Source organism: Boleophthalmus pectinirostris, unplaced genomic scaffold (assembly GCF_026225935.1).
Source record: "Boleophthalmus pectinirostris isolate CB_2022bp ecotype Guang Dong unplaced genomic scaffold, ASM2622593v1 HiC_scaffold_6, whole genome shotgun sequence".
Classification (NCBI taxonomy): Eukaryota; Metazoa; Chordata; class Actinopteri; order Gobiiformes; family Gobiidae; genus Boleophthalmus; species Boleophthalmus pectinirostris.
The window spans coordinates 6,819,757-6,842,635 of NW_026571447.1; the positions used below are offsets into that span (position 1 = coordinate 6,819,757).

Here is a 22,879-nt window from a genome sequence, read left to right on the forward strand (position 1 = left end):
ACAACAATGGACCACTTTCTGTATTAAGACATGACATCACAACATGGAACAGAGTGTTTTCTGTTTGAGAACTCCCTAAATATTCAGGGTCTGTGAGTTAAACATGTGTGAATGAAACAAAACACTACTCCAGATATGTTTGTGATGAGGAAACATTATAACACAGATCAGAAAATAGCGTAATATGGGTCTCGACAGACTCATCACAACTCAATATTAAGGCAAGATATTATTTCCCTTCAGTTGTGATTGTGATGTATACTAGACTTTTCCACAAACCGCGCTCGCCCACACCCAAACATGCATGCGAGCGTTCAGTGAGGTCCCAGTAGACTGCCCTAGTACGTGTTGTGCTCATGAAATCACTCCTTAGCCTGCTGAAAAATGTGCGAATCTTAAAACTGCATGTGTCTCCTGCATGGATCTTTTCTTCTGTGGGTGGTCAGAACCTGCCCAAATCTCCAGGCCAAACAAACACATGTGACTGCCTGCTTACAAACTCCTAGAGAAAATCTGGCTTATGTCGATCTTTCAACACAACACGCAGCCTTGTTTGTAGCCTTAAAGTGCATACGATCAATTTTCATGTTTTTCTAATTATTACTTGGTTCGGGGCGAATATTTATCATGGTTTCACATAAATTTTACGTCAATAAGCAGTTGCCATGAACACAAAAATATTCCGTCCAAAATCCAGGAACAGTTCTTGTGTAAAGGGAGGTATTGTTGTGAGTTTATTCATTTGACAAAGAAAGGTGTTAGCATTTAATTTGTCATAATCTGCGATAATCATAACTATTGTGCCCTTGTTAGGTGAGTTTACTTTCCATTTGTAGTTAAAAACCACATTGGAAAAACATGTGCAAAAAGCTCAAAATGCATTAAAAAGACATTAAAAACCACCACATAAATAAACAATAGACAATTATTACAGGAGACATATTGACGCTATGAAATAAACAAGAAACAACCATTAAGGAACAAACAAGTTGAAAGTGCATGGTTCAAGCTTAGAACTAGAGACAGACCGATATATAGGCCAACGAATATATATCGGGCTGATGCGTTTTAGGCTATGGGCTGATATTTCATCTGGTCCATCCACCTGCCAAAATATGTACAAAAAATATGGATAAAGCTATACTTGAGCACTTGAGTCCAAAGAAGGTAGTAGAAAAATGTGACTACACTCTTATCCAGTTTTAAAAGTTTCTAAAACAAGGTTGTGAATGAGTTTGTACTAAACTGAAATAGGGCATTTATGAAATTACCAATATTGGCCCCATGGGTGTAGGTTTGCACAGGGACGGTGGGGACATGTCACAACCAGTATGTGGGGAAGACAAAATAGTCCCTACCAATATTTGCCATTTTATTTGAATAAACAAAAAATATACATTTATTGCGATATTTTTCCAAACTCACTAATATTAATTTAACATGTTTTAATTCACATTTTGTTTATTAGACCTTCTGAGATGTATTCAGTGATATGACGACAGGGTTGCTCCTGCCGCTGTTTCATTGGCTGCAATAGAGTGATGTCATTAGTGGAGCCAGAAGCCTAAACTGGGGAAGCGGCAGGACAGGGCCAGTGCCCGAAGACGGCGTCTTGAGCAGGCGTGAGTGAAGAGGCTGCACAATAAACTTTGAAAAACATTTCAAAAGGAACTTACTTGGCTTCATCTTCAATTAAATTTGTCTTATAATGAGTCACCGCAGAAAAGGGTGACTATCACCACAAGTGCACAACCCAAAAAGAGCCCTACTCGTGCCCAGTTAGCGGCCGGACTCTACAGACAATATTCCATGGAAAAATGAAATATCTCATCAACAACAAGCAAAGCGAAATCTGCACAAACTTCTACATTGCTGTTGTCCCCTAAAGAATCATCTTAGAAGGACAATGGACACAAACTGTACATTTTGCGAATTGAAAAATGAAACCACCTCTCACTTATTTTGGACCTGCCCAGACTCTGTGTGTTTTTGGAAAGAATTCATAAAACATATGGGGGGGGGTTGGGTTAGCTGATAAGGTCCCCACCAAAGCTGAGAGCAAACCCCTTGATCAGTCCTACAGATCGGCCCAAAAATATCGGCAGAGTTCATCGGCCATTGGTTTCCCTGGAAATGAAAAACCCATATGGGTCGATCTCTACTTATAACAGCAGTGGGTAGCTTGGTGAGAAGTCTTAGATTTACTGGAGCGATATCTTCCTTTAGAGGGAAAAAGCTCAAACATGTCTCTGCAGGAGGCCAGAGCGGTCGTGTATGATCTGAAGGGTTTGGTCTCCATTTGTAAAGAGCTTTGAGCACAGGCAGGTCACAGTTCAGTTGTTTTGGCAGAGTGGACCACTCTGTTCAAAGCTTTTCCTCTCTTTGCCTGTAAAGTTACAGAACCACACAGTGACAGAGCCATGGAAGGCTTTCTATGGTGATTAAAGTTCAGCAGGATCTTTCTTTACTTCCTTGTGAATTCTCTTAGTTTCTTCAAAAAGAAGCAACGTTGCCGAGCCTTTTTAAAAATGTTAGGATGCTTTTTCCCCAGCTTAGATCATTACACAAGGTCAGACCAAGAAATGTAAACCCTTCCACAATTTGAACATCAACATCAGCGATTAAAACAGACAAATTATATCGTTCCTTGTTTACATATGTTAAAACTTCTGCTCACAGACATGAAATTTTGTATCTCTGCCTGTTGCTACATCTCGATCACTCGATTTGGGATAACTTTTACTCAGAGTTACCTCAAATCTAAAGTTTCATCACATACAAATTCAAAATACTGTCAGTACATTTATTGTCGTCTCTTTTAAACAACATGTGCATAAGTTTGGAAATAATCATAATAGCCTAATGAGAACTTAACAGAACGTTGTAGTTGTGTGAAAGAGATACTAAAATTCCATAACTTTTCTAGGTCCTGGAAAATTACATTTTCAATTTCCATGACTTTTCCAGGATTTCCATGACCGTGGGAACCCTAACAATTTCATAAGCTTTATTCACGCTTACATCACAAACCAGGAAGACGTTTGGAAACATGCGATGACAACTTCCGGCGGGCTCTGTTGGCAGTAGTAACTCTGACAACATCTAGGAAAAATGAGAAAATATCCCAGTTTTCTTCATCTCCATGTCATTGTAGTGTTCCGTTATGTTCGCCTAATCAACAATTCCAACCATACCTCAGTTTTCATCATTTCCCCACTGACACGTAACTCCGAGTGCACTGGGTACATGCGATTAGAAAAGATGAGGCACCAAATTCCAGATGATTCCAAACAGCACATACATATGCAGTCTTCATTTTAACGCTGATCACATTTACTTCAGTGGGTTTTATCACAGTCGGTCGACGAGCCCAGTGCCGAGAACTACGTGGAAAGTTGTCATCGCATGTTTCCAAATGTCTTCCTGGTTTATGAATAGAGCCTGTTGAGGGCGCTAGAGGGATCATTTTTACGGCGAGCACTAGAGGGTAGTCAGATTGGACTGTTTTTACTTAGGGTAGATAGTTTTGTTTAACATTTCCATACATATTAAGGTTATAGGTAGAAGGAGGGATCTACAAACTGTGCATAGTTTTTTCTCTTAAGTTTTAGTAATATTTTCTGTTCACCGTGTTATAGTGAAATATGCAGTCTAACCTGTCAAATGCACCAACTCCTCCTAGCTGCAGTTATCCGTAAAATCCAAGTAACGTCACATCCTAACCCTGCGGTGTGTGGTTTCTTGATCTTAATCGAGAAAATCAAAGTTGAGTAAACAGGGCTTTGTTACACCCGGGATTGGCCACGGTGGATCAGGCTTGATGTTGTGCACATGTGGAAGAGGAGGGGGGCCGCCTGGAGGAGCTGACCCCACACACAGGAGGGGTCCGTGGGCTTCTGTCTTGTGTGGAGATGTCAGGATAGAGCACACGGCCAAGCACACATATCCACGGGGAGATTACGTACAGTTTAGAAGACATCGTTGGAAAATTAAGTGGTTAGCAAAGAAGAAGGAGGAAGGAGAGAAAGGGAGTTGGATGTCAGTCTGGTTAGTATGCAGAATAAATGCAGAGTATACTTTGGGGCTGCCTCAAGTTTTTTTGTTGGGGTACCTGATTTTCAAACGGTGAACGGATTAAGTAGGTATTTGCATCTATTTAAATCGGGACTAAACACCCAAAACCACATTTCAAATAGAGCTGCTAAAGAGATTGAGGGGGAGGGACGGGGTCTGAAGTTATAAAGAACAATCTGATCAGTCTAACAGGTATCGATGGCAAAAGAGAAATTCAATTTGTCAACTGGACAAACGTTTATTTTACCTGGATGACCGAGGGATTTTATACACCTCTAACAGGTAATCACATTTCAGACTCCGCCCCTGCAGCCTGGTGTGTGTACTCATCTGGATGTAATCAGGGCAGTCTCTAGTGATGTCACCAACTACAAGTAGTTGCCGTGGCTACTGGAGGCAACACACACTCAGTTTCACAAAAATGGCCAAAATGACTTGGACCAGTAGACAATACTATTAAAATGCCATATACACAGTTAAGTAGCAATAAAGCGTTTAGTTCCACTTTAACGCTAATGTTCAGCTCTAGAACAGCTTTTCAGACCGAGAAGTGAAGCAGGGTGGACACTCAGTTCTCATCCCAAACTGTCGTACAGTGACTCACATGGCTAAGATAAATAGTAGAGCCCGACCGATATGGATTTTGTTGTGGCCGATATGAAACCGATATAATGGGAGTTGGCACTGCCGATAGCCGATATAATCGCCGATATATTTAGTGATGTAAAAATTCACTGTAAATCTTGAATTGATTAAAAAACTTAGGTTTGGCTCTAGTGGATTCTAAATTGGGTTTATTTAGGCAACATTTATTGTTATTTTGACTCTTTACATCATATTTACAGACAGTAGATTGGCCTAATGGCACTTTTTGCATCACATTCTAGCTACTGTTACTGTCACTGCTAGTGATGGGTATTCCAGTTTTTTGTTTGTTTTTTTTTGGAGAACCGGCTCGGCTCACTAAAGCAGCTGGCTCTTTCAGCTCCCAAGCGACTCTTGAGATGGTTTTGTTGCAAGCAGGACTAAACCAGAACTGAACCAGGACTGAGTGTCGGGACTCGGTTTCTATCTCTCTCCTTCACTTAAGCCCAAGATTAGTCCTGGTTTATTCATTTTATGCTGAACTGCAGCCAAATATGCACTTTTTTTATCCTATGCACATGCAGATTTCTGAAAGTTTCGTTTTCAGCCGCTGCTGCTGTCAAACTACGGGTCTACATGCGGCATGAAGAGAAAAAGTGAGAAAAAGAGAAAACACGGCTCCCAATAAGAAGCAGGCTCCTGTTGTTCGCTTCAAAGAGTCGGCACTAAGAGCTGCTTTTGATCGCGACCGACCCATAACTGCTAGCTAGTAAACTATCGCTATTAGCCTTTAGCCGTAAAAACGTGCGCACCGCTTTAATTAATTATATGCATAAATGTGGATCATTCACACGTCTATTCACAGCTCATTTACATATCAATGCTGGTCCAGTAACAAATATACGGACCAATTACAGTCACTTTACAATAGACCAATAGAAAACAGCCTGTTTATGTGTCGGAGCTACAGCAGCTAATCGCTAACAAAACCTAAACTAGCTTCAAAGTCGATGTATTTCCAACACTCACCGCTCACACAGGCTCCTCCTTACATCACAAATCTGCACTAATAAATGTCCTTTTAATCCAGACTCAAATCGATTGTCCGAAAAAGAATATAATCTCAGTGTTGCACACGGCTGCGGGTGTAAACAAACACACGCGAGTGAAGTGACGTCACTCTGGTGGTGTGTTCAGGGACAGTACGGACACAGACACAGACAAATTACACCGTAGATAAATACTGATGCGGAGCCACATATTAGGACATTTATCTGTCTGTAAATTGGATTAAATTAACATAATGTAGAGAACTTTATAACGAGGTATAACATGCCCACGTGAAATATCGGCCCATATCAGCAAGCATATCGGCCGATAGCCGATATGTCTCCAGGTGCCCATATTGGCCGATAATATCGGCCAGCCGATATATCGGTCGGGCTCTGATAAATAGGTCTGTTTTTTTCACAGAGTTCTGCTTTTACAACAAAATTAGCTTTTTATGAGGAAATGAAGTTGGGCACTTCAGTTTTAACTGGACGATGAATTCTTGGTCAACTGACATTTTGGACCAGAGCAGAAAGCATAGAGTGAGTTTTGGAGTGAATTTAATCTGCCTTTATACACATTGTAATTATGAGTACTCTCTGTATGCATTAGTTATTATCACAGCTTGTAAGTGTGGTTAGATCAGATGTATAGTTGGATTATAGAGATAGAGTATGAGATCTATAGTTCCATGGTTTAGACCACAGTGGAGTGTACTGTGAACTCTGAATGCTAGCAACTAAATATTGTAGTAACACAAAATTGAAATCCAATTGGCAGATCCAAAATGACACTACATTAGGGGTGTGAAAAAATACTGAAATATTGTTTAACGTGATGATACGGTATCGATATCGTGGGCTGCTGTGTCGATATACTACCAAGAGTGCTTTTTGGTATATTTTACTAATTATTTTGTTACAGAGCTACAGTTTTGTGGCTTGTTTAGAAGAAGGAAACTCATTTATGCGACACATTTGACATTTTCACTGTTTTGATGATTAAAATGTTTGTGTTTCATATGAACTTTGCACAAGAAGTGATTTCACAAAGACTTTTTGTATCACAGACATGATTTAGCCTTTGTTTTTATTGAACCATATCGAACTGATTTGAATTAAATCATATCGAATCAAACGCTTACCGTATCGAGATATGTATCGTATCGCGGCCTATGTATCGAGGTATGTATCGTATCATCAAATTCTTAATGATACCCAGCCCTACTCTACATATAAAAAAAGACTGTAATACAGGATTATAAAGACGATGCATGTTTCCCTGCAGTTTGGTACTCCTTATAAGATCTTGGCCGGGACTCCTCAAAGTTTTTAATTGTTGGCTAATTAATTATTTTATTATTTTTTATCATTATTTTATTATTTACTATTTGTATTATTATTATTATTATTTAATTAGCTAATTAATTTTGATTTAAAAAGGCCTGTAGCTGACTTTTTTCCACGTACTTGAGCAAAATTTGTCTTGCCCCAGTACAGATATATTATAAAACGCTCGAGGTGAACTAAATTCACAGTCACTGCATCTAATTATAAATTCCGAAAATCAGGACGTGTACAGTTAGCATGCTAGTTGTTAGCATTATTGTGACAGCAAAACTTCATTCTGGCCACTGAAAGCTGTGAAAATCTCCTATAACTCTCAGTGAATAATAAGGATGCTCTGAATGCATTAGGTAAGTGAGGAATAACTTTGAACCACTGCAAAACATTTAAAAATGTACTAGTTTTTCATATTTTTAAGACAGGAAAAATCTCGTACAACAGTAAGTGGCCATGAGATAACTTTCTAACGATTACAATAATCCAAAAAACTTAAGTTTTTAGCCGTTTTTAGCCAGGTCTTCAGTGGAACATAAGAGTCAGATTAAAGGCTATGTGAGGAGAAAATACCTTACTACTCTGGACAATGGCTGGATTTGGTGAGAGCTCAGTGTGGAGTGTGCACCCGCCGCACACACAGGACCCATGGGTGCTCTGAGCTGACCCCTGTGGGTGTGAATACAGAGGTGTGACAGCTTAACCCTGGCCCAGCTCTGGTTCCCTGGCTCAGGTTTCTCTGTCTGCCTGTGAGGGGGAGCGAGCGCAGAGGAGATGTCTGATGGATATGGTGAGCGGAGAAAACTCTGAACTGGTCCTGCAGCTCCGATGAAAACATATGAGCAGGTTTTATAGCTGAGTTACACAAACAAACACTGAACAGGACTGAACAATTTAGGAAATGCACACTACCAGTCAAAAGTTTGGACAGACTTTTTCATTTGTTTCCTATTTATTTCCATGATTATTTTCATTGTAGATTCTCAGTGAAGGCATCAAAAGTATGAATGAATACGTATTAAATGTAGTAAACAAAAATAAACTGGAGTAAATGGAGAGTGGCAGTTAAAGTGGCCCACACAGGGCTGACTGTGACTTTCAGCATACACTGAGAACAATTCAACAAGCCTGGTTTATAAAATCATACTTTCAACAACTATTTTTTATAATCGTCTAGTCTAGGGTGACCAGATACCATTTTTTGGACTATAAGTCGCTCGGGAGTACAGGTCACACTAGACAAAAAATGGGTAATGAAGAAGAAAAAAGATATATAAGTCAAACCAGAGTATAAACCGCACTTTTTGGGGGAAATTTATTTTATAAAATTAGAGACCAGAAACTAACATTTCATTTTGAAAGGCAAGTTACAGTAATAACAATAGAATAGAGAACAACAGGCTGAATATGTGTCTGGTATGTTCCAGTTAGAATTATTCTGGCCTTTCTGAATCCTGACAGGAAGGTTTCGGTGTCACTGAAGTCCAGGCTCTGTTGATCCATCCAGTGACTTCCAGGAAAGTTGCATGACTCACCCTCCCGGTTGTCACAAGTTTCTTGCTCACACCAAACTTTCTTTCTGCTGCTTGTTTTCGGCTGCATATTTTGATACTTCCAGTTTGTAATCTGCAAAATATGATTTTCTTTTTGGGGGCATTTGTGTTCAGTTTTCTCAGTTGTCTTTATAAGTTTGTTTAAATTTTCAGTGGTACAGAAGTAATGGTGCAATCGACTGACGTGATACACACAGGACAGAGGCTCGTTCTGCAGGAGACATGAGCAGTAGAGCATAGCAGATACTGACACACAAGCCTAGAGCTTCTCATGTCTGACAGTGTGAAAATTTCAGTATATAAGTCGCACCGGAGTATAAGAAGCAGGAAACACCCAAACCATGAAAAAAAGTGTGACTTACATATAAAATACGGTATTCAAAATTCAGAACTGGCACACACCCAGACTTAATATAAATAAAATTGTGAAAAAAGTGTGTAACGTTCTCGTCATAATCTGATGGTCTTCTGTTGTTGCATTTTTTTTTTTTTTTTTTGCTTCATGGTCATTTGCAAACACAGATTGCTGTATTTTGGCAAAACAAATGACAACTTATGCTCTTCTTTACTGTTGGTAGGGATCAGACTAGTCAAAAATTGTGATAGTCCTGTTTTAGTCCTGGTTTAGACCTGCTCTAGTCCGGGTTTAGACTTAGTTTAGCCCTGGTTTAGATCAAATTAGTCAAAAATAGGGTCATTTCTTGAATAAAACTTGGACAAATCATTGGCTTTGTATAATTCTGCAAGGACAGGGGACACAGGGCTCAAAACTGGGACTGTCCCGGGGAAAATAGAAATGTCTGCTTACCCTAGACTAGTCACAAGTAGTCGCTTATAGCCCTGTCTGTTATTATTACTGTTCTGAGTCTCTGCAAAGCCTCTATGGTCAGTGTTAACATCCAGATCTCAGAGGACACGGACACCCAATACACAACTAAAATAGAACAAAGCAGTACATTTTTACTCCGTTTTGTCATGGGAAAAATACTGTACAGTATATAGGTATGGTATATATGGGTGGCTTCACAATCCTATGTTGACCTCGGGCATAAAACTACCAATTGGCCTGTCATATATAACATCAGCACTGAGTAACTGCTGAAACTAAAGACTTAAAGTTAAAGTACCCAGGACCCGGTGACCCCAGCCCAGATATGAAACCAGTGGTGTCCCGGCAGAACCTCACTGGCGGTGTCTGGTGTCGTCTGTCAGCCTTTCAGAGCGCGTTATGATCGGGTACAGCAGAATAGCCCCTGCCCCCCCTCCCTCTGCTCCATTCTTTCAGCTTCTTTTCTTCTGCGCCTTCCACTAATCTGCCCCGGTTTAGGATTCCCTTCGTGGCTCTGTGAGGGCCAGGAAGTATGGGCTAGAGTAAACATGAGGGCCCGGCGCAGGGGATTACAACAGCCATACATCACAATGACAGGGGCCTTTTCAGCACATGACAAGTGTCCGGAGCCTGGGAGGAGGATCCGATGACACCTCCCGTCTCCGCCGCGGAGAGAGACAGCCTACGACATCAGCACACAACTTCATAGCAAAAGTTATCAGTCTGGTTTTCACTTTTTTTTGCCCATGGTTCAGTCTGACAGACATATTTCCTATGAGAATATTTTTAGTTTTTACTATTCTGGTCTAGGGTCTGTCTGTCTTTTCTTTTGCTTTCAGGCCCCTCTACCAGTCTGATGTGTGCTGTCTGAATCTAACTGTGAAGCATGTTATTGTTGTTATTGGTCATCAGGAAGTGTGTGTTTGCATGCTAATAATGCTGGCTTTACTGATGGCAAAATTCCACTCTAGCCTCTGAGATTTCTGAAAAGTGCTTACAAACTCATTGCAGTGAGTACCATTTTTTTGGACTACAAGTCACACTTTTTTCATGGTTTGGGTGTTTCCTGCAACTTATAGTCCGGTGCGACTTGCGTATTAAAATGTTCACGCTGACAGCCATGAGAGGCTCTAGGCTTGTGTGTCAGTATCTGCTGCTCCTATTACTTCTGCACCACCGTCACTTGGCTCTACTGTGCATGTCTCCTGCAGAAAGAGCCTCTGCCCTGTCTGTATCATGTCAGTCAATCGCCCTATTACTTCTGTACCACGAAAATGTAAAATTTAAACAAAACTATGAAGACAACTGAGAAGACCCAACACAAATGCCCCCAAAAAGAAAATCATATTTTGCAGATTACAAGCTGCGAATGGTGAAATCTGCATCTGAAAACAGTAATCGAGCAGCAGAAAGAAAGTTTGTAGTGAGCGAGAAACTTGTGACACCGGGAGGGTGCATCATGCAACTTTCCTGGAAGTCATTGGATGGATCGACAAAGCCTGGACTTCAGTGACAACTGAAATATCCTGTTGGGATTCAGAAAGGCCGGAATAATTTTAACTGGAACTGATGCGGAGTCTGACAACAGCTCCACAGAAGAGGAAGCGGCACACCGTTTACTTCTGGGGGTCGCAGAGTTGCTACACCGAGGATGAAGAATTCAATGGATTTAGTGATTTGGAGTGAGATGGAGAGTTTGGTAAACTTGTTCTGTTCTATTGTTTATGCTATAGTTTTCTAAAGAACTGCTCATATTGTGAACTTGACTTTTAAGATGAAATGTTAGTTCCTGGTCTCGGATTTTATAAAATAAATTTCCCCCAAAAAAGCGTGACTTACAGTCCTGTGCGACTTATATATGTTTTTTTTTTCATCATGCATTTTTTTGGCTGGTGTGACTTATCATCTGAAAAACACGGTAAATAGAATGCTTGGAATAACTCTGTACCATTGAAAACTGTTAAAAATTAAATAGTTATGTTTTCTTCACATTTTTAAGGCAGTAAAATCTTGTACAGCACCTTTAACTGAAATGGTTACATAAATTCATTTGAATTACTTTGTGTATTTGTACAGTTCCCTCTCTGGTGAAAAATGACGACACGGGGGACAGTCATGCCTCATCACAGAGAAAGAACTTTCAATTCAGACAGACACGACTAAAGGATCACTTTCCCCCCTGACAATCGCCTCAGCTCATGTGATTAAACTATCAGGTTCGGAATCTATTTATCACACGGACGGAACGCCTCCAAAGCAGAGGCTCTAACCATCATTTTTCAACAAGAGTAAGAAGACCCCAAGGACAATAATAGAGAACTGTACAGTGAACATATGACCGCAGTTTAAGGTGCACTGTCTGTTTCTTCTTTTCTTTGTCATTGCCCTGCTTAGAATGTTCCAAAATATGACATTAAACTGTTCTACCTTACATTTATTCAGTTACAGGTGGTTTTATAGCTTAAACATACCTTAAAAAAACATTCTGACAGACTGGTGTCGCCTCTCCACAGATCTGACCTGTAACTTGGTCTGGTTTGGTCTTCCATAAACATGACTTACAGGATCCATGCTCAAATCAAACATAGCTTTCACGGGTAACAACTGTAATGCTGATTTATTCTTAATTACAAAAACATTGGACATGATGGCTCTAGATGCTCATGTTATAATTTGGTGTTTTAGTTCTCAAGACGATTATCCAAATTGAAATCTAGTTGGTTTAAATCTAAAAACACTCTCTCTCTGATCTGAATCCTCACTATCTGCAGACAATCATTAATCAGTGCGTCTGGTACTGTAATATAAGTTGAGAATGAGAAAAACTTGTAAGGCTACGTTCAGACTGCAGGGCTTAATGTTCAATTCGGATTTTTTTGTGAAATCTGATTTTTTTGCACGGTTGTTCACATTTCCAATTAAATGTGACTTGTATGTGATCTCCAGTGTGAACGTTAAACAGGCCAAAAGTGTCCCGCATGAGCATTGGAGGACACGATGACATCACAAGCAGCGAGTGTGCTCAGTGTTTATGGAAGTATGGACGCAGCATTGAGCACTTGGAGATTTTAAAGTTAGCTGTCGTATCGGAGTCAGATCATGTACAGCTTATTTGTTTAAAGGAGGAGATTGAGAAGCAGAAGGACGAGGTTTTTGGCCGTGGTGTTTTGTGGGGTAGTGGCAGCAACGTCCATAGAAAGAAACATGTGGGTGCCGAGTCGCCAAGAGTGGTGCGATTGCAATGTGCTTCACTGCTTCACTTCAATTGAGTTCATACACAATTTTTGTATGACAGGAAGAATGTTTGTGTACATTTGTGCCTACTTCAGCGCAGAATAGTGACGTTATTTGCTTGTTGATGACGTGTAGGTGGGATGAATGCGACCTGGCCGTTCAAACTGAAGTCTCATGTCAAAAGATGTATGGGTTTTAGGAACACATAGTGGCCTGGGTCGTATTTGAAAAAAAATCGGATCTGTGTTTGTTCATACTGTCAAAAGATCAGATACAGGTCACATTGAGGTGAAAAAAATCGGATTTGGGTCAGTTCAGGCTGCAGTCTGAAGAAGTCTTTGTGTTCTTAATCTATCTGCAGGTTTAGGTATTGGCAACACAGACTCAGTTGTGATTGTGTGTTGTTGTTTTTTACTGTATGAGCCAGTGGTGGATGAAGTAGTCAATTTTGTTACTTAAGTAGAAGTACAGATACAGGGGCAAAGGTTACTTAAGTAAAAGTAAAACTATCACATGAAAAAAAAATCTATTTAAGTCCCTGTTTAAAAATGTACTTAAAGACCATAAAGTTATTTAGTAGCATTTAGTATTTAGTAGTATTTTAGTAGTAGTAGGTATTTAGCAGAGCTCTTGAGAACAATTTAAGGATGAAAGCTAGTGATTTTCATAAAGAAATTAACTCATTTTAAGTGATTCCACTGAATTTTTTTATTTTTCTAGCTGATTTTGTATATTTGGTTTGCTCAAAGTTGGGACGGAAACGCAAATTAAATGTGCTAAAAAAAAGTCTGAGCCATTTCAAAGTACTTTTAACTTTTTTATCCAGATCTAAAATGTAGTGGAGTAGAAAGTACAGATACACATTCTCAAAACTGGTGATGTAAAAGTAAAAAGTATCCACTGTAAAACGTACTGAAGCAAAGTAGGGTTGCCTTTGTACTGTTACTTTTGTACTTTGTTACCTTTCACCATTATTAAGAGCACAGGCTACATACAGTTCCTTTAAAAACGTTTGAAAAGATTTAACTTCATTACCACCAAAGCTACAGTGACGTCTGGAAGCCTGGATCCTACCGCTGCACAGGCTCATGACTAAAAGCACTTCATCAGAGTTATGAGGACAAGTGCATAACGTGAGCAGCTCCCTTTTCAGCGTCTCTGAAGAGTTTAGACTAATCTACAACACAAGTCTTATAAGCAACGTCTGGTGGAAATCAAATACACATGTGGCCAGTTTACTGTTACAAATATGAAGTACCTTGTGTATCCTGTGTTAGAGAATTATGGAGGTGAAGTCTCATGCCAGAAGAACAATACACTAATCACCAGTTTTACTCTGAACTCTTACAGAACATCTTACAGGCTTTGTGGAGTTTGGGGCTTGCCTGGCAGGTCAGGACCACACACTTTTACAACACGTTACAGAGACGTTTGGGACTGGAGCTGTAGCGTGTCTCCCTGTTTTCCGATGGAGTGACTGACAGGCCGAATCGGAGAAATGCACGGTCTGAACGTGAAACAAGCATGGTGGCTTATGGGTAAAAAAGAAGGAGAGAGGAGGAACAGCACCCTTTGTCTTTCTTGTAATGTGTTTTGTTTTGATTTGTCCTTGCTTGCTGAGTTACATGCTTACTGAGCTCTGACTGCACTGAGTTATCTGTTATGTATGCATCTTTCTCTCTTTCACATATTTTTGCAGAATAACAAGCACCTTAAACTGTTTCTGAGATTAAAGAAGTTATACAGGGTGTCCGAAAACCTTTGATATCATTTCGTGGGCACAGAATGTATAGAAACAGATCAAGATTTTATATTTAGTGTTTTATTTTGGTTCTGTTTTCAAGTTTAGCCATTCTCTCCTCAAGTGGACTCTGCTCACACACAGTCACCCAAGCCTTCAATACAATATCTGCAAAAACTTCACCAACCGGCAAGCAAATTTGGGCTTGGTACTAAAAATTTAAAGAGGAAAGCCGCTTATGCAGGGCCAAAAGATCCAGATTCCTGCACTGGGTCGGGTACCCGCGGTATAGTTGCTGAAACGGGCGGGTTTTAACGTTCTGGAATTTTACAGGCGGTTATGCAGGCAAATAGTAATTACACACGGGTGGGTCAGGACAAAATCAGGATTAAACCGGATTAAACCAGGACTACACCAGGATTAAACCAGGTCTAATGTTGAAGAGAGAACCCCGAGCCCATCCTAGTTCAGTCCTGGTTTAGTCCTGGAATCAGTCCTAGGTTAGTCCTGGGTTAGACCTGGTTCAGTCTGTGGCGTGTGTGGTGCAAAATTCTGGCAACTCAATCAATGTTTGCGGGTTTAAATTTGATATAATCACGAGTTAACAGGCGGGCGGGTGCGGGTTTAAAAAAATTGACCAATGCAGGTCTCTGAAAGGATCTGGTAGACCAACACCAACATCATAACTGAGCTAGACTTAATAGTTTTCAAGATAATTGCTTTTAAAATTATGTCAATTTTTCAGTCCCATAATAAACTTATGATGTTCAACACCTAAACTGTTAAATTTCACTGAGCTGGACTTAGAAGTTTTCAAGATAATTGCTTTTATAATAATGTCACATTTTTGGGACACCCTGTATATTTTGTTCTGAATGTTATGAGAATATCTGTGAGGAGATCCCTTCCTCATTTGAGACACATGCTACAAATGACTGGAACGAGCCAAATATGGAAAGTTGTTTGAAGAACTTCCTGCATTTGAACCACAAACCGATGGCCATAGCTAGCCCATTAGCCACCACATTACGAAAAGGAAGTAAGCATGGGCATGTTCCAGCTCCAACGACTCCAATAGCTCCAATTCACTTTCTATTGAAAAATCATCGTCCTCTCTCTCCGTAACTTCTGCTGTCAGGCTTGTCATTCTATTCTTAAAATGTTCGTTTTAACCCGCCCTACATGATCCTGGTGCTTTTGTTATGTAAAGCAAGATATAAACATTAATAACAGACCAATCAGGTGCATTCTTTCCCTGAAGTCAGCTTCTGTTAGAGTTGCTGTCATAACTAGTATATAACATGCCCATGCCCCAATCAGTGAAATTATAGCAACATTTTCTTAGCACCTACTGACCAATTACATCAATCTGGCCATACTAAATACACAATAAAATATACCAGCTTTAAGCAATAGCAAAGATTTGTAAACAAAAATTGAACTTTTGAACAATACTGTCCTCTAACCAGGCCCGTCAACAGAGAATTTGGGGGCCTGGGGCAAGAAGCCTTACATGAGCTCCCTCTAATATAAATTACCATATTTTTCAGACTTTAAAGCGCACCGGATTATAAAGCGCAATAAATAATGTTGTATTCTCTCGTCTATTTTCATAATAAGCACCGGATTATAGGCGCATTAAACAAAACAAAACAGTCAGATAGGTCAAGCTTTATTCAACTCATTCACAATAACTCAGCCCAGGCTAAAGTGTGAATCAGGACGAATTTTTCTGTCCGAGCCAGGCCCGCGTCCGACAGAGGAGTGATCGAATCTAACCCAAGCCCGACACAATTAAAATCACACTATTTTCATAGGCCTAATGACGCACGTAGGACATTGTTTGTATGGCCGCTAAAGGACACAGCGATGCAAAATACAAAATTGGGCTATGGCGTAAATAATGACATTTAATACATAAGGCACACCAGATTATAAGGCACACTGTCGACTTCTGAGAAAATTAAAGGATTTTACGCGTGCCTTATAGTCCGAAAAATACGGTAATAGGAAGAGGGTAAAATTCCTGGACACCTAAAACCCTGGGGCCTGGGACAACAGACCCCTTTGCCCCCCTGGTCTACTGCCTTGTCTCTAACCACTCTCTTGACAACATGCACATGACGACAAGCAAACTCATCTGAAGCATAATTGTTGAAAATGTTAAAGTAATTACTAAAAAAATATTAGGTAGACATATGGCAGAAAAATTAAATATAAAACTGTACCTTGGAGTGCTGGACATGGATGCCGTACACGAGGATATTTTTCAGTTTGGCGTCAGAGGCCAGGTCCCTGATTGTTTCTGGCTCTGTCACAGTTTCTCTGATGGAAGACACGTCCACACCACTCAAATGCACCTGACAAAACAAACCATCAGCATATTTAGAAACTTAGCTGAAGTCTTAGCCGGAAATATCCTGTTTCAAATAAAGATTACCGGCTAAATTGTGTAGTTAAGATTTTCGCTTTGTCATAATCAACAGCTAGTGGTTGGCAATAGTGTTTAAAAATAAACCAAAATTATGAAATCGTTTTTGACTCTCATTTGCCTTTTCCCAGTAGGATATATTTGCTTGATTTCACATCTGACAGAAGGCCCACTGCTCACTCCTATCCAGTCGATGCTGATCTTAGCCGCTGCTCCATAACAGAAATAGGGTCACTGACATCCTGTGTTTTTATTGTGAACCCTTAGTTTCCTGCTAGAGTGGAGTGGTTCACTCCGAGTGTCCACGGTGAGAAGGGTCAGCTGTGATCTGACCTGCTCCTTCCCGAGGCTTGGAGATGTACAGGTCCTGAAGACGAGTTTCAATTAATCATTAATGTTTTTATATTAAAATGATCATCATTATTATTACTATTACTAATCTGCATAAATACACTTTACAACATATAAACCATAACCACTATAGAACCACATCAGCCCGTTTGAGATTATAATGTGTTTAATGCAGTTTTACCACATTTGTTTACATCTTACTTAAAACCGAATGGCTCTTTGTGCTGATGTGGTTCAGCTTCTGTTGGACTAAAGGACACGACTCAGTGGAATATGAGTGTTCTCTCAGTGACAGAGGGATGTTGATGATGTTGATGATGATGATGATGATGATGATGACGATGATGATGGTGATCATGTTTTCAGAGATCAGACATGTGTGGGTTTAGAGCAGCTCTTTATTTAACAGTCATTTCACTTTTTAGTTTATTTATGTTGGTCACTTTATTTATTTTGGGTCCTGTTATGATGAAAAGACTGAAAAGTGTTTGTCTTTTGGAGGCATGCGCACTCAACTTCATGGTGCAGTAACTGGGATACTGTTTATACATGAACCATGACGAAACTGGGATACTCAAAAAACCTGATCATACCCAGTACACTGATGTACATGTAAACACACTCACTGAGTGGTACAGTGATCTCCAAGGATGCACAAGTCCTGGAGACGTACAGGTCCTGGAGACATACAGATCCTGAAGATCTCGTCAGATCTCAGAAGCTAAGCGGGGCTGGGACTGGGTAGTATTTGGATGAGAGACCACTGGGAATTCCAGGTGCCACAGTGGGACGCCAGTGTCAAAAACTGTTGTTGTGAGACACTTCACCTACGTTGCCTAGTAAGAAAGCCACGGTGAAAATTGCCCGCCTCGCTTCTGTCAGTCTGCCCCAGGGCAGCCGTGACTACATTAGTAGTGTGAGTGTGGAGTGAATGAACAATAAACTGTAATGTGCTTTGGGTGTCTTGAAAGATGCTATATAAAAGCAATGATTAATTAATTAACAGGTCCTGGAAAGATGGAAGCTCCAGCCGATCACCTTCTCAGCAGAGCGCACAATGCTCTTCTATCTTTGTTGTGATGGAGGAGGTGAGGATGGACTCTGTGATGGTCATCATCTGGGCAGGAACATGGCTTTCCTTGGCTGCTCTCCACAGAAGGTACATCCTCTGCTGGGCCTTCTTGATGAGGGAGCTGGTGGTGGGCTCCCAGTTGGTCCTGGGTGATGGTGATGGGGCTGTCAGACAGAGCTAGGGGGAGCGGCGGTCTTGATCATCTCCACTTCTTCATGTCTTCTGGACATTTAGCTTTAATACACTATTGACTAACTGTAGGCTCTGCTCTGTCTGAAGCTCCAGTAGACTTTAATCTACCCTTTATATGAACACAATCTGGTCAGAGAGAGAACTAACATAGCTGGAACTACAAAAGGAGAGTTGATTTGTGCTGTTAAACAACTCTTTCACACATAAAATTACAGTCACAAGCTTGCTACCATTAGTCGATAGTTTTTCTGTTAGTCACTCTCGGCTTTTTATTGAAAATCAAACTCCTAAACAGAACCATGAATGCTCAAATTGACCACAGGCTCCTGAAAATGTGCTCTTTAAATACATTTTTCAGACCTTAAAAGTTTTTGTCTGTGTTTGCCAATATGTGCATCTTGTCAACATTGTAACAGCTGAACATTCTGCCCACAGAGACACATGCGGAACACCTCCAGAGTGATGTCACTGCAAAATATCATTACTCACATGTCCCCTTTAATCATAAAAACTGTATGTCTCATTGTGTATTATTCAGGGCCAACAAAAAGTGTCATTCGAGGTTGTAGAAGCAAAACTAGGACTGTTGTGAAAATGGGGTAAACATGTGTAAATCCTCGCTTGCGACATCCTTGAAAACGTATCCACAGAAAAATAAAGTGAGATTTTCATTTGGCGTGACATCTGGTATGTTTCAGCCAAATCTGCTTGAAATTTTTGCTGTGGCCGTTCGTGTTGTACCTGTCTGTTTCAAATCATCGTTCACATTTAGAAATCAAAGCACAAATATTTTCCTGGCTTGTATGTGCAGATTTGCCTGGTTTATTTTGGTATTAGCGCAGCATGATTTGAAACGTTCCCGCTGTTGAATGAGAAGTTCTTGTGCACATTCTAAACTATTGTACGTCAAAGCTTTTTTTAATAGTCTTATGTTTTGTATTATTATTTCAGAATTGCATTTTTGAGTTTTTAACCATGCAATAATCCCCACATCAAAAACATACTTGAAGTTTTATATTTGCTTAATGTGCTTTTTTTTCATTAATATTGCTAATAAGGTTGTTTTTCTCTGAGTGCTCAGAAATTACTCAACTTGAAAGGTGCATTTGCTACATTAACATGAGAGCTTTAATTCTGAATACAAATTTATTCCACTTCCACAAAGACGACGTAAACACATAATTCCTAATGAAAATGATTATTTGGAATTAAACTTAATCCTGAAGTAAATGGGTGTTTTATTGCGATTTTAATTAATTTATTCCTTGATCATGTAAACTTTTATTCCTCTTAAAAAGTAATTTGTTGGGTCGCCCTTCTTACACGACCCAGATGATCCGGCTCCACCAGTCCTCACTTCGGACTTTCATCCAGTGCTCTTTGGATTTGTGAGCAGGATGCGGGAGTGGGCTGAGGTAGAGCAACCATCAGTTTGTCCTCTTCCTCCCTTCTCCGACACTCTTCCCTTCTCCTCTTCAGCTGACAGACGTAAAACGTGATGAGAGAATTCTGCTGCTGCTTCAATATCATCGGAACGACTACGAAAAAAGTTTGGATCATGTTCCTGTCCGTGGTGTAACGACAAACCGAGATGACAAAAAAGCCGGTAGCAGCTGAAGTGTGCTTTTTCTTCTGGTCGACGTAAATACGTTGGTGTCCCTGTCCAATCAGAACCTTTCCCCACCCCCAGACATTGAGTGGAATTAAATAAAGGTGATTTAACATGTTTTTCAAGTAAACCTCAATTCGGAATTATTAATTCCATGTAAACTCGAAGAAGAATATTTTAATTCCGAACTATTTAATTCAAAACAATTAATTCAGAATTAAAAAACATAATAAAAACGTGGCCATTGTGTAACTTTTTGTGGTGGAGGGTCCGTCACCTGCTTGTTTCTATGGAGATGCCATTGCTCTGCCTGGAATGTTCCACAGTGCGACATTAAACCGCTTTTCCTTACATTTATTCAATTACAGCTGGTTTTATAGTTCAAAAAACAGATATTCTGACTGTGAGCGGTGTCGCCTCTCCTTAGATCTGACCTGTAACTTGGTCTGATTTGGTCTCCTTGAAGACAGAAAGGTCTGATGCCATACTGTGAAACATTCCAGACAAAGCAATAACATCTCCATGGAGAAAAGTATTTGACACACCCTCCATCAGAAAAGTTACACAATGCACCTCCTGCACAGAAAACATATTATGCATTCTTGTGGCTTTAAAATGCTTTTAGTCACTCTGGGATAAGGATTTCACATTTTCTAACTTAAAATAATGTCTGCATTTGTAAATTATACTTAATAAACTTCCCCTCTCCCTTTAGCATAACATTCTTGGGGAAGTCCTTATGCCCCATGAACACTATGGTAACAGAGCCACGCATTTGTTGTCAAGATAAATTAAAGTATTTGTATTTCCAGTAATGGTTTATGGGTTTTACCTGTGACGCAACTAAACAGGTAAAATGTGAACAGAGCATTTTTGAGTGCTCAGAGTAGATGGTGTTGGATTAATGGGGATTAATATAAGAAAGAAGCATGAAAGAAGCGTGAAAGAAGCAAAACACAACTCCAGGAATGTTTCTGATGAAGGGACAACAAATAAGTCAGTTCTGGTTAATGTGTTCCTTAAGTCCATAACAACCAAACTTGTTATGAGCAAATTGTGATCTCACCAAACACATGGATATACAAGCATGACAGCCCAGTTTTATTGTTAAATGGCTGCAATGTGTAAGCTAGAAGAAAAAAACATGTCTTGGAATGAAAAACACACAAAAGTACTTCGGGCACCGGTCGAACGGAACATATTAAGCCGTGAATGAACTGATTATGAACGATTAGAAAAACAGAAAATTGAAAACATGTCCAAGCTGAAAAGTCACTTAGGCTTACTGATGCATGTACACAGCAAAAAGTGAAATGTTAAAATTGACTCTCACAGAATTAATTTTAACATTTTCTCAGGGTTTATATGAGTCCAATCTGTTCTAGAGTTAATTTAACATTTTTGGAAATGTTAATTAAGTAACACTGGACCAAAGTTCCTGTTTAACCCGAAATCAAGAGTTATTTTAATGTTCTGAGAGTAAACAGATAGCACTTTGTAGAGTTATCCTGATTTAGCTAAACAACACACAGAGGTGTTTTATTTTTACATTTTATTTGAGTTAATTTAAAATGAAATTATGAACAAAACTGGTTCAAACTGGAGGGTGGAGGGTTAACACTAAGGGAAGTTGAATTAACACTAGTGGAAGATGAATTAACTTCAACAATATCAACTCTGGTAAATAACCCCAACTCCAACCCCCATTTAACTTTCATATAGTTAAAATAACGCTATAGATAAAATAACGCTTTCTGAGTTAAAAACAACTCTGAAATATTTTACCCTGAAATTTTTACCTACATATTTATTTTCTGATCTATGTTATAATGCTGTTTCCTCATTATAAACAGACCTGGAGTTGTGTTTTGTTTCATTCACACGATTAACACACAAATCTTGCATGTTCAGGCTGTGTTCTTCTCTAAAACGGGACACACTTGTGTCATACACCTTCACTTGAATAATTTGGATGATTTCGGCCCTGGAACTGTCGATCTACTGAATTCTTAGATGGTTTAAATCTCACAAAAGTACACTTTGCATAATCTAGGACCTTTAATGCAACTGTACACATGCACTCACCCAGAGGACCACCACAGGGCTGAGGAGAGCACGATCTGCTGCTTCTATGGCCGTCAGTAAGGTCTTCACTTCTGATGGACAGCCACTCACCTACAACAAAAAGAGAAGGGTAATTAGAAATAAGTAAAAGTTAAAAATGTGGCTAAAAGTTGCCAAGGTGAACATACAGATATTTGTATGAAGTTCCAGCCCTTGAGGAGGTACGTGGCATTGTCTCCCAGCACGTCAGGAATGATGTCCAGGTTCTGTCAGGTAAGAACAATAAGTGAATTTTATGATTATAGTAACACATTCTACAGACTGAACAGCTTACTTGCATTATAACAAAGCAGTTCGTGTTTAACGTGTTTAAATGTGTTAAAAGTCACTGAGTGCATGTCCCAACCCATTTCATGACACTGAAAACAATGGCTTCAATCTTGTTGTTTTGTATTGTATTAAAGGTTCTTCTTTCAAGGTTCTTTATTTATTTGTCGTTCAAGCATGCGAGTGAAACACATGACAGAACGAAATGTGTTCCTCGAGGCCCAGTGATCAAGAGAGAGAGATAAAAAACGATAATAAATAAGTAATTTTTAAAAGTACATCAAAAACATTTAGGAGTTCCAACAGACAAATACAAGTAAAACATGTGGCAAGATAGAGAGGCAGTCTAAGCAGGAAGTCAGTCTGCACTGTTCAAATCTCTGACAGCCTCAGGAAAAAAGCTGAACTTCAGCCAAGATGTTCTGGC

General features: G+C 39.7%; 1 protein-coding gene across 1 annotated transcript in view; it reads right to left on the reverse strand.

The window, feature by feature from the left end:
• crppa (CDP-L-ribitol pyrophosphorylase A) overlaps window positions 1–22,879 on the reverse strand; it is a 61,159-nt gene that overhangs the window by 19,531 nt on the left and 18,749 nt on the right. Inside the window, exons 7-9 of the mRNA XM_055164036.1 lie at window positions 22,314–22,391; window positions 22,147–22,236; window positions 16,635–16,766 (exon numbers count right to left, since the gene is read on the reverse strand). Of these exons, the coding sequence (XP_055020011.1) occupies window positions 16,635–16,766; window positions 22,147–22,236; window positions 22,314–22,391 (300 nt within the window). The remainder of the gene's footprint in view (window positions 1–16,634; window positions 16,767–22,146; window positions 22,237–22,313; window positions 22,392–22,879) is intronic.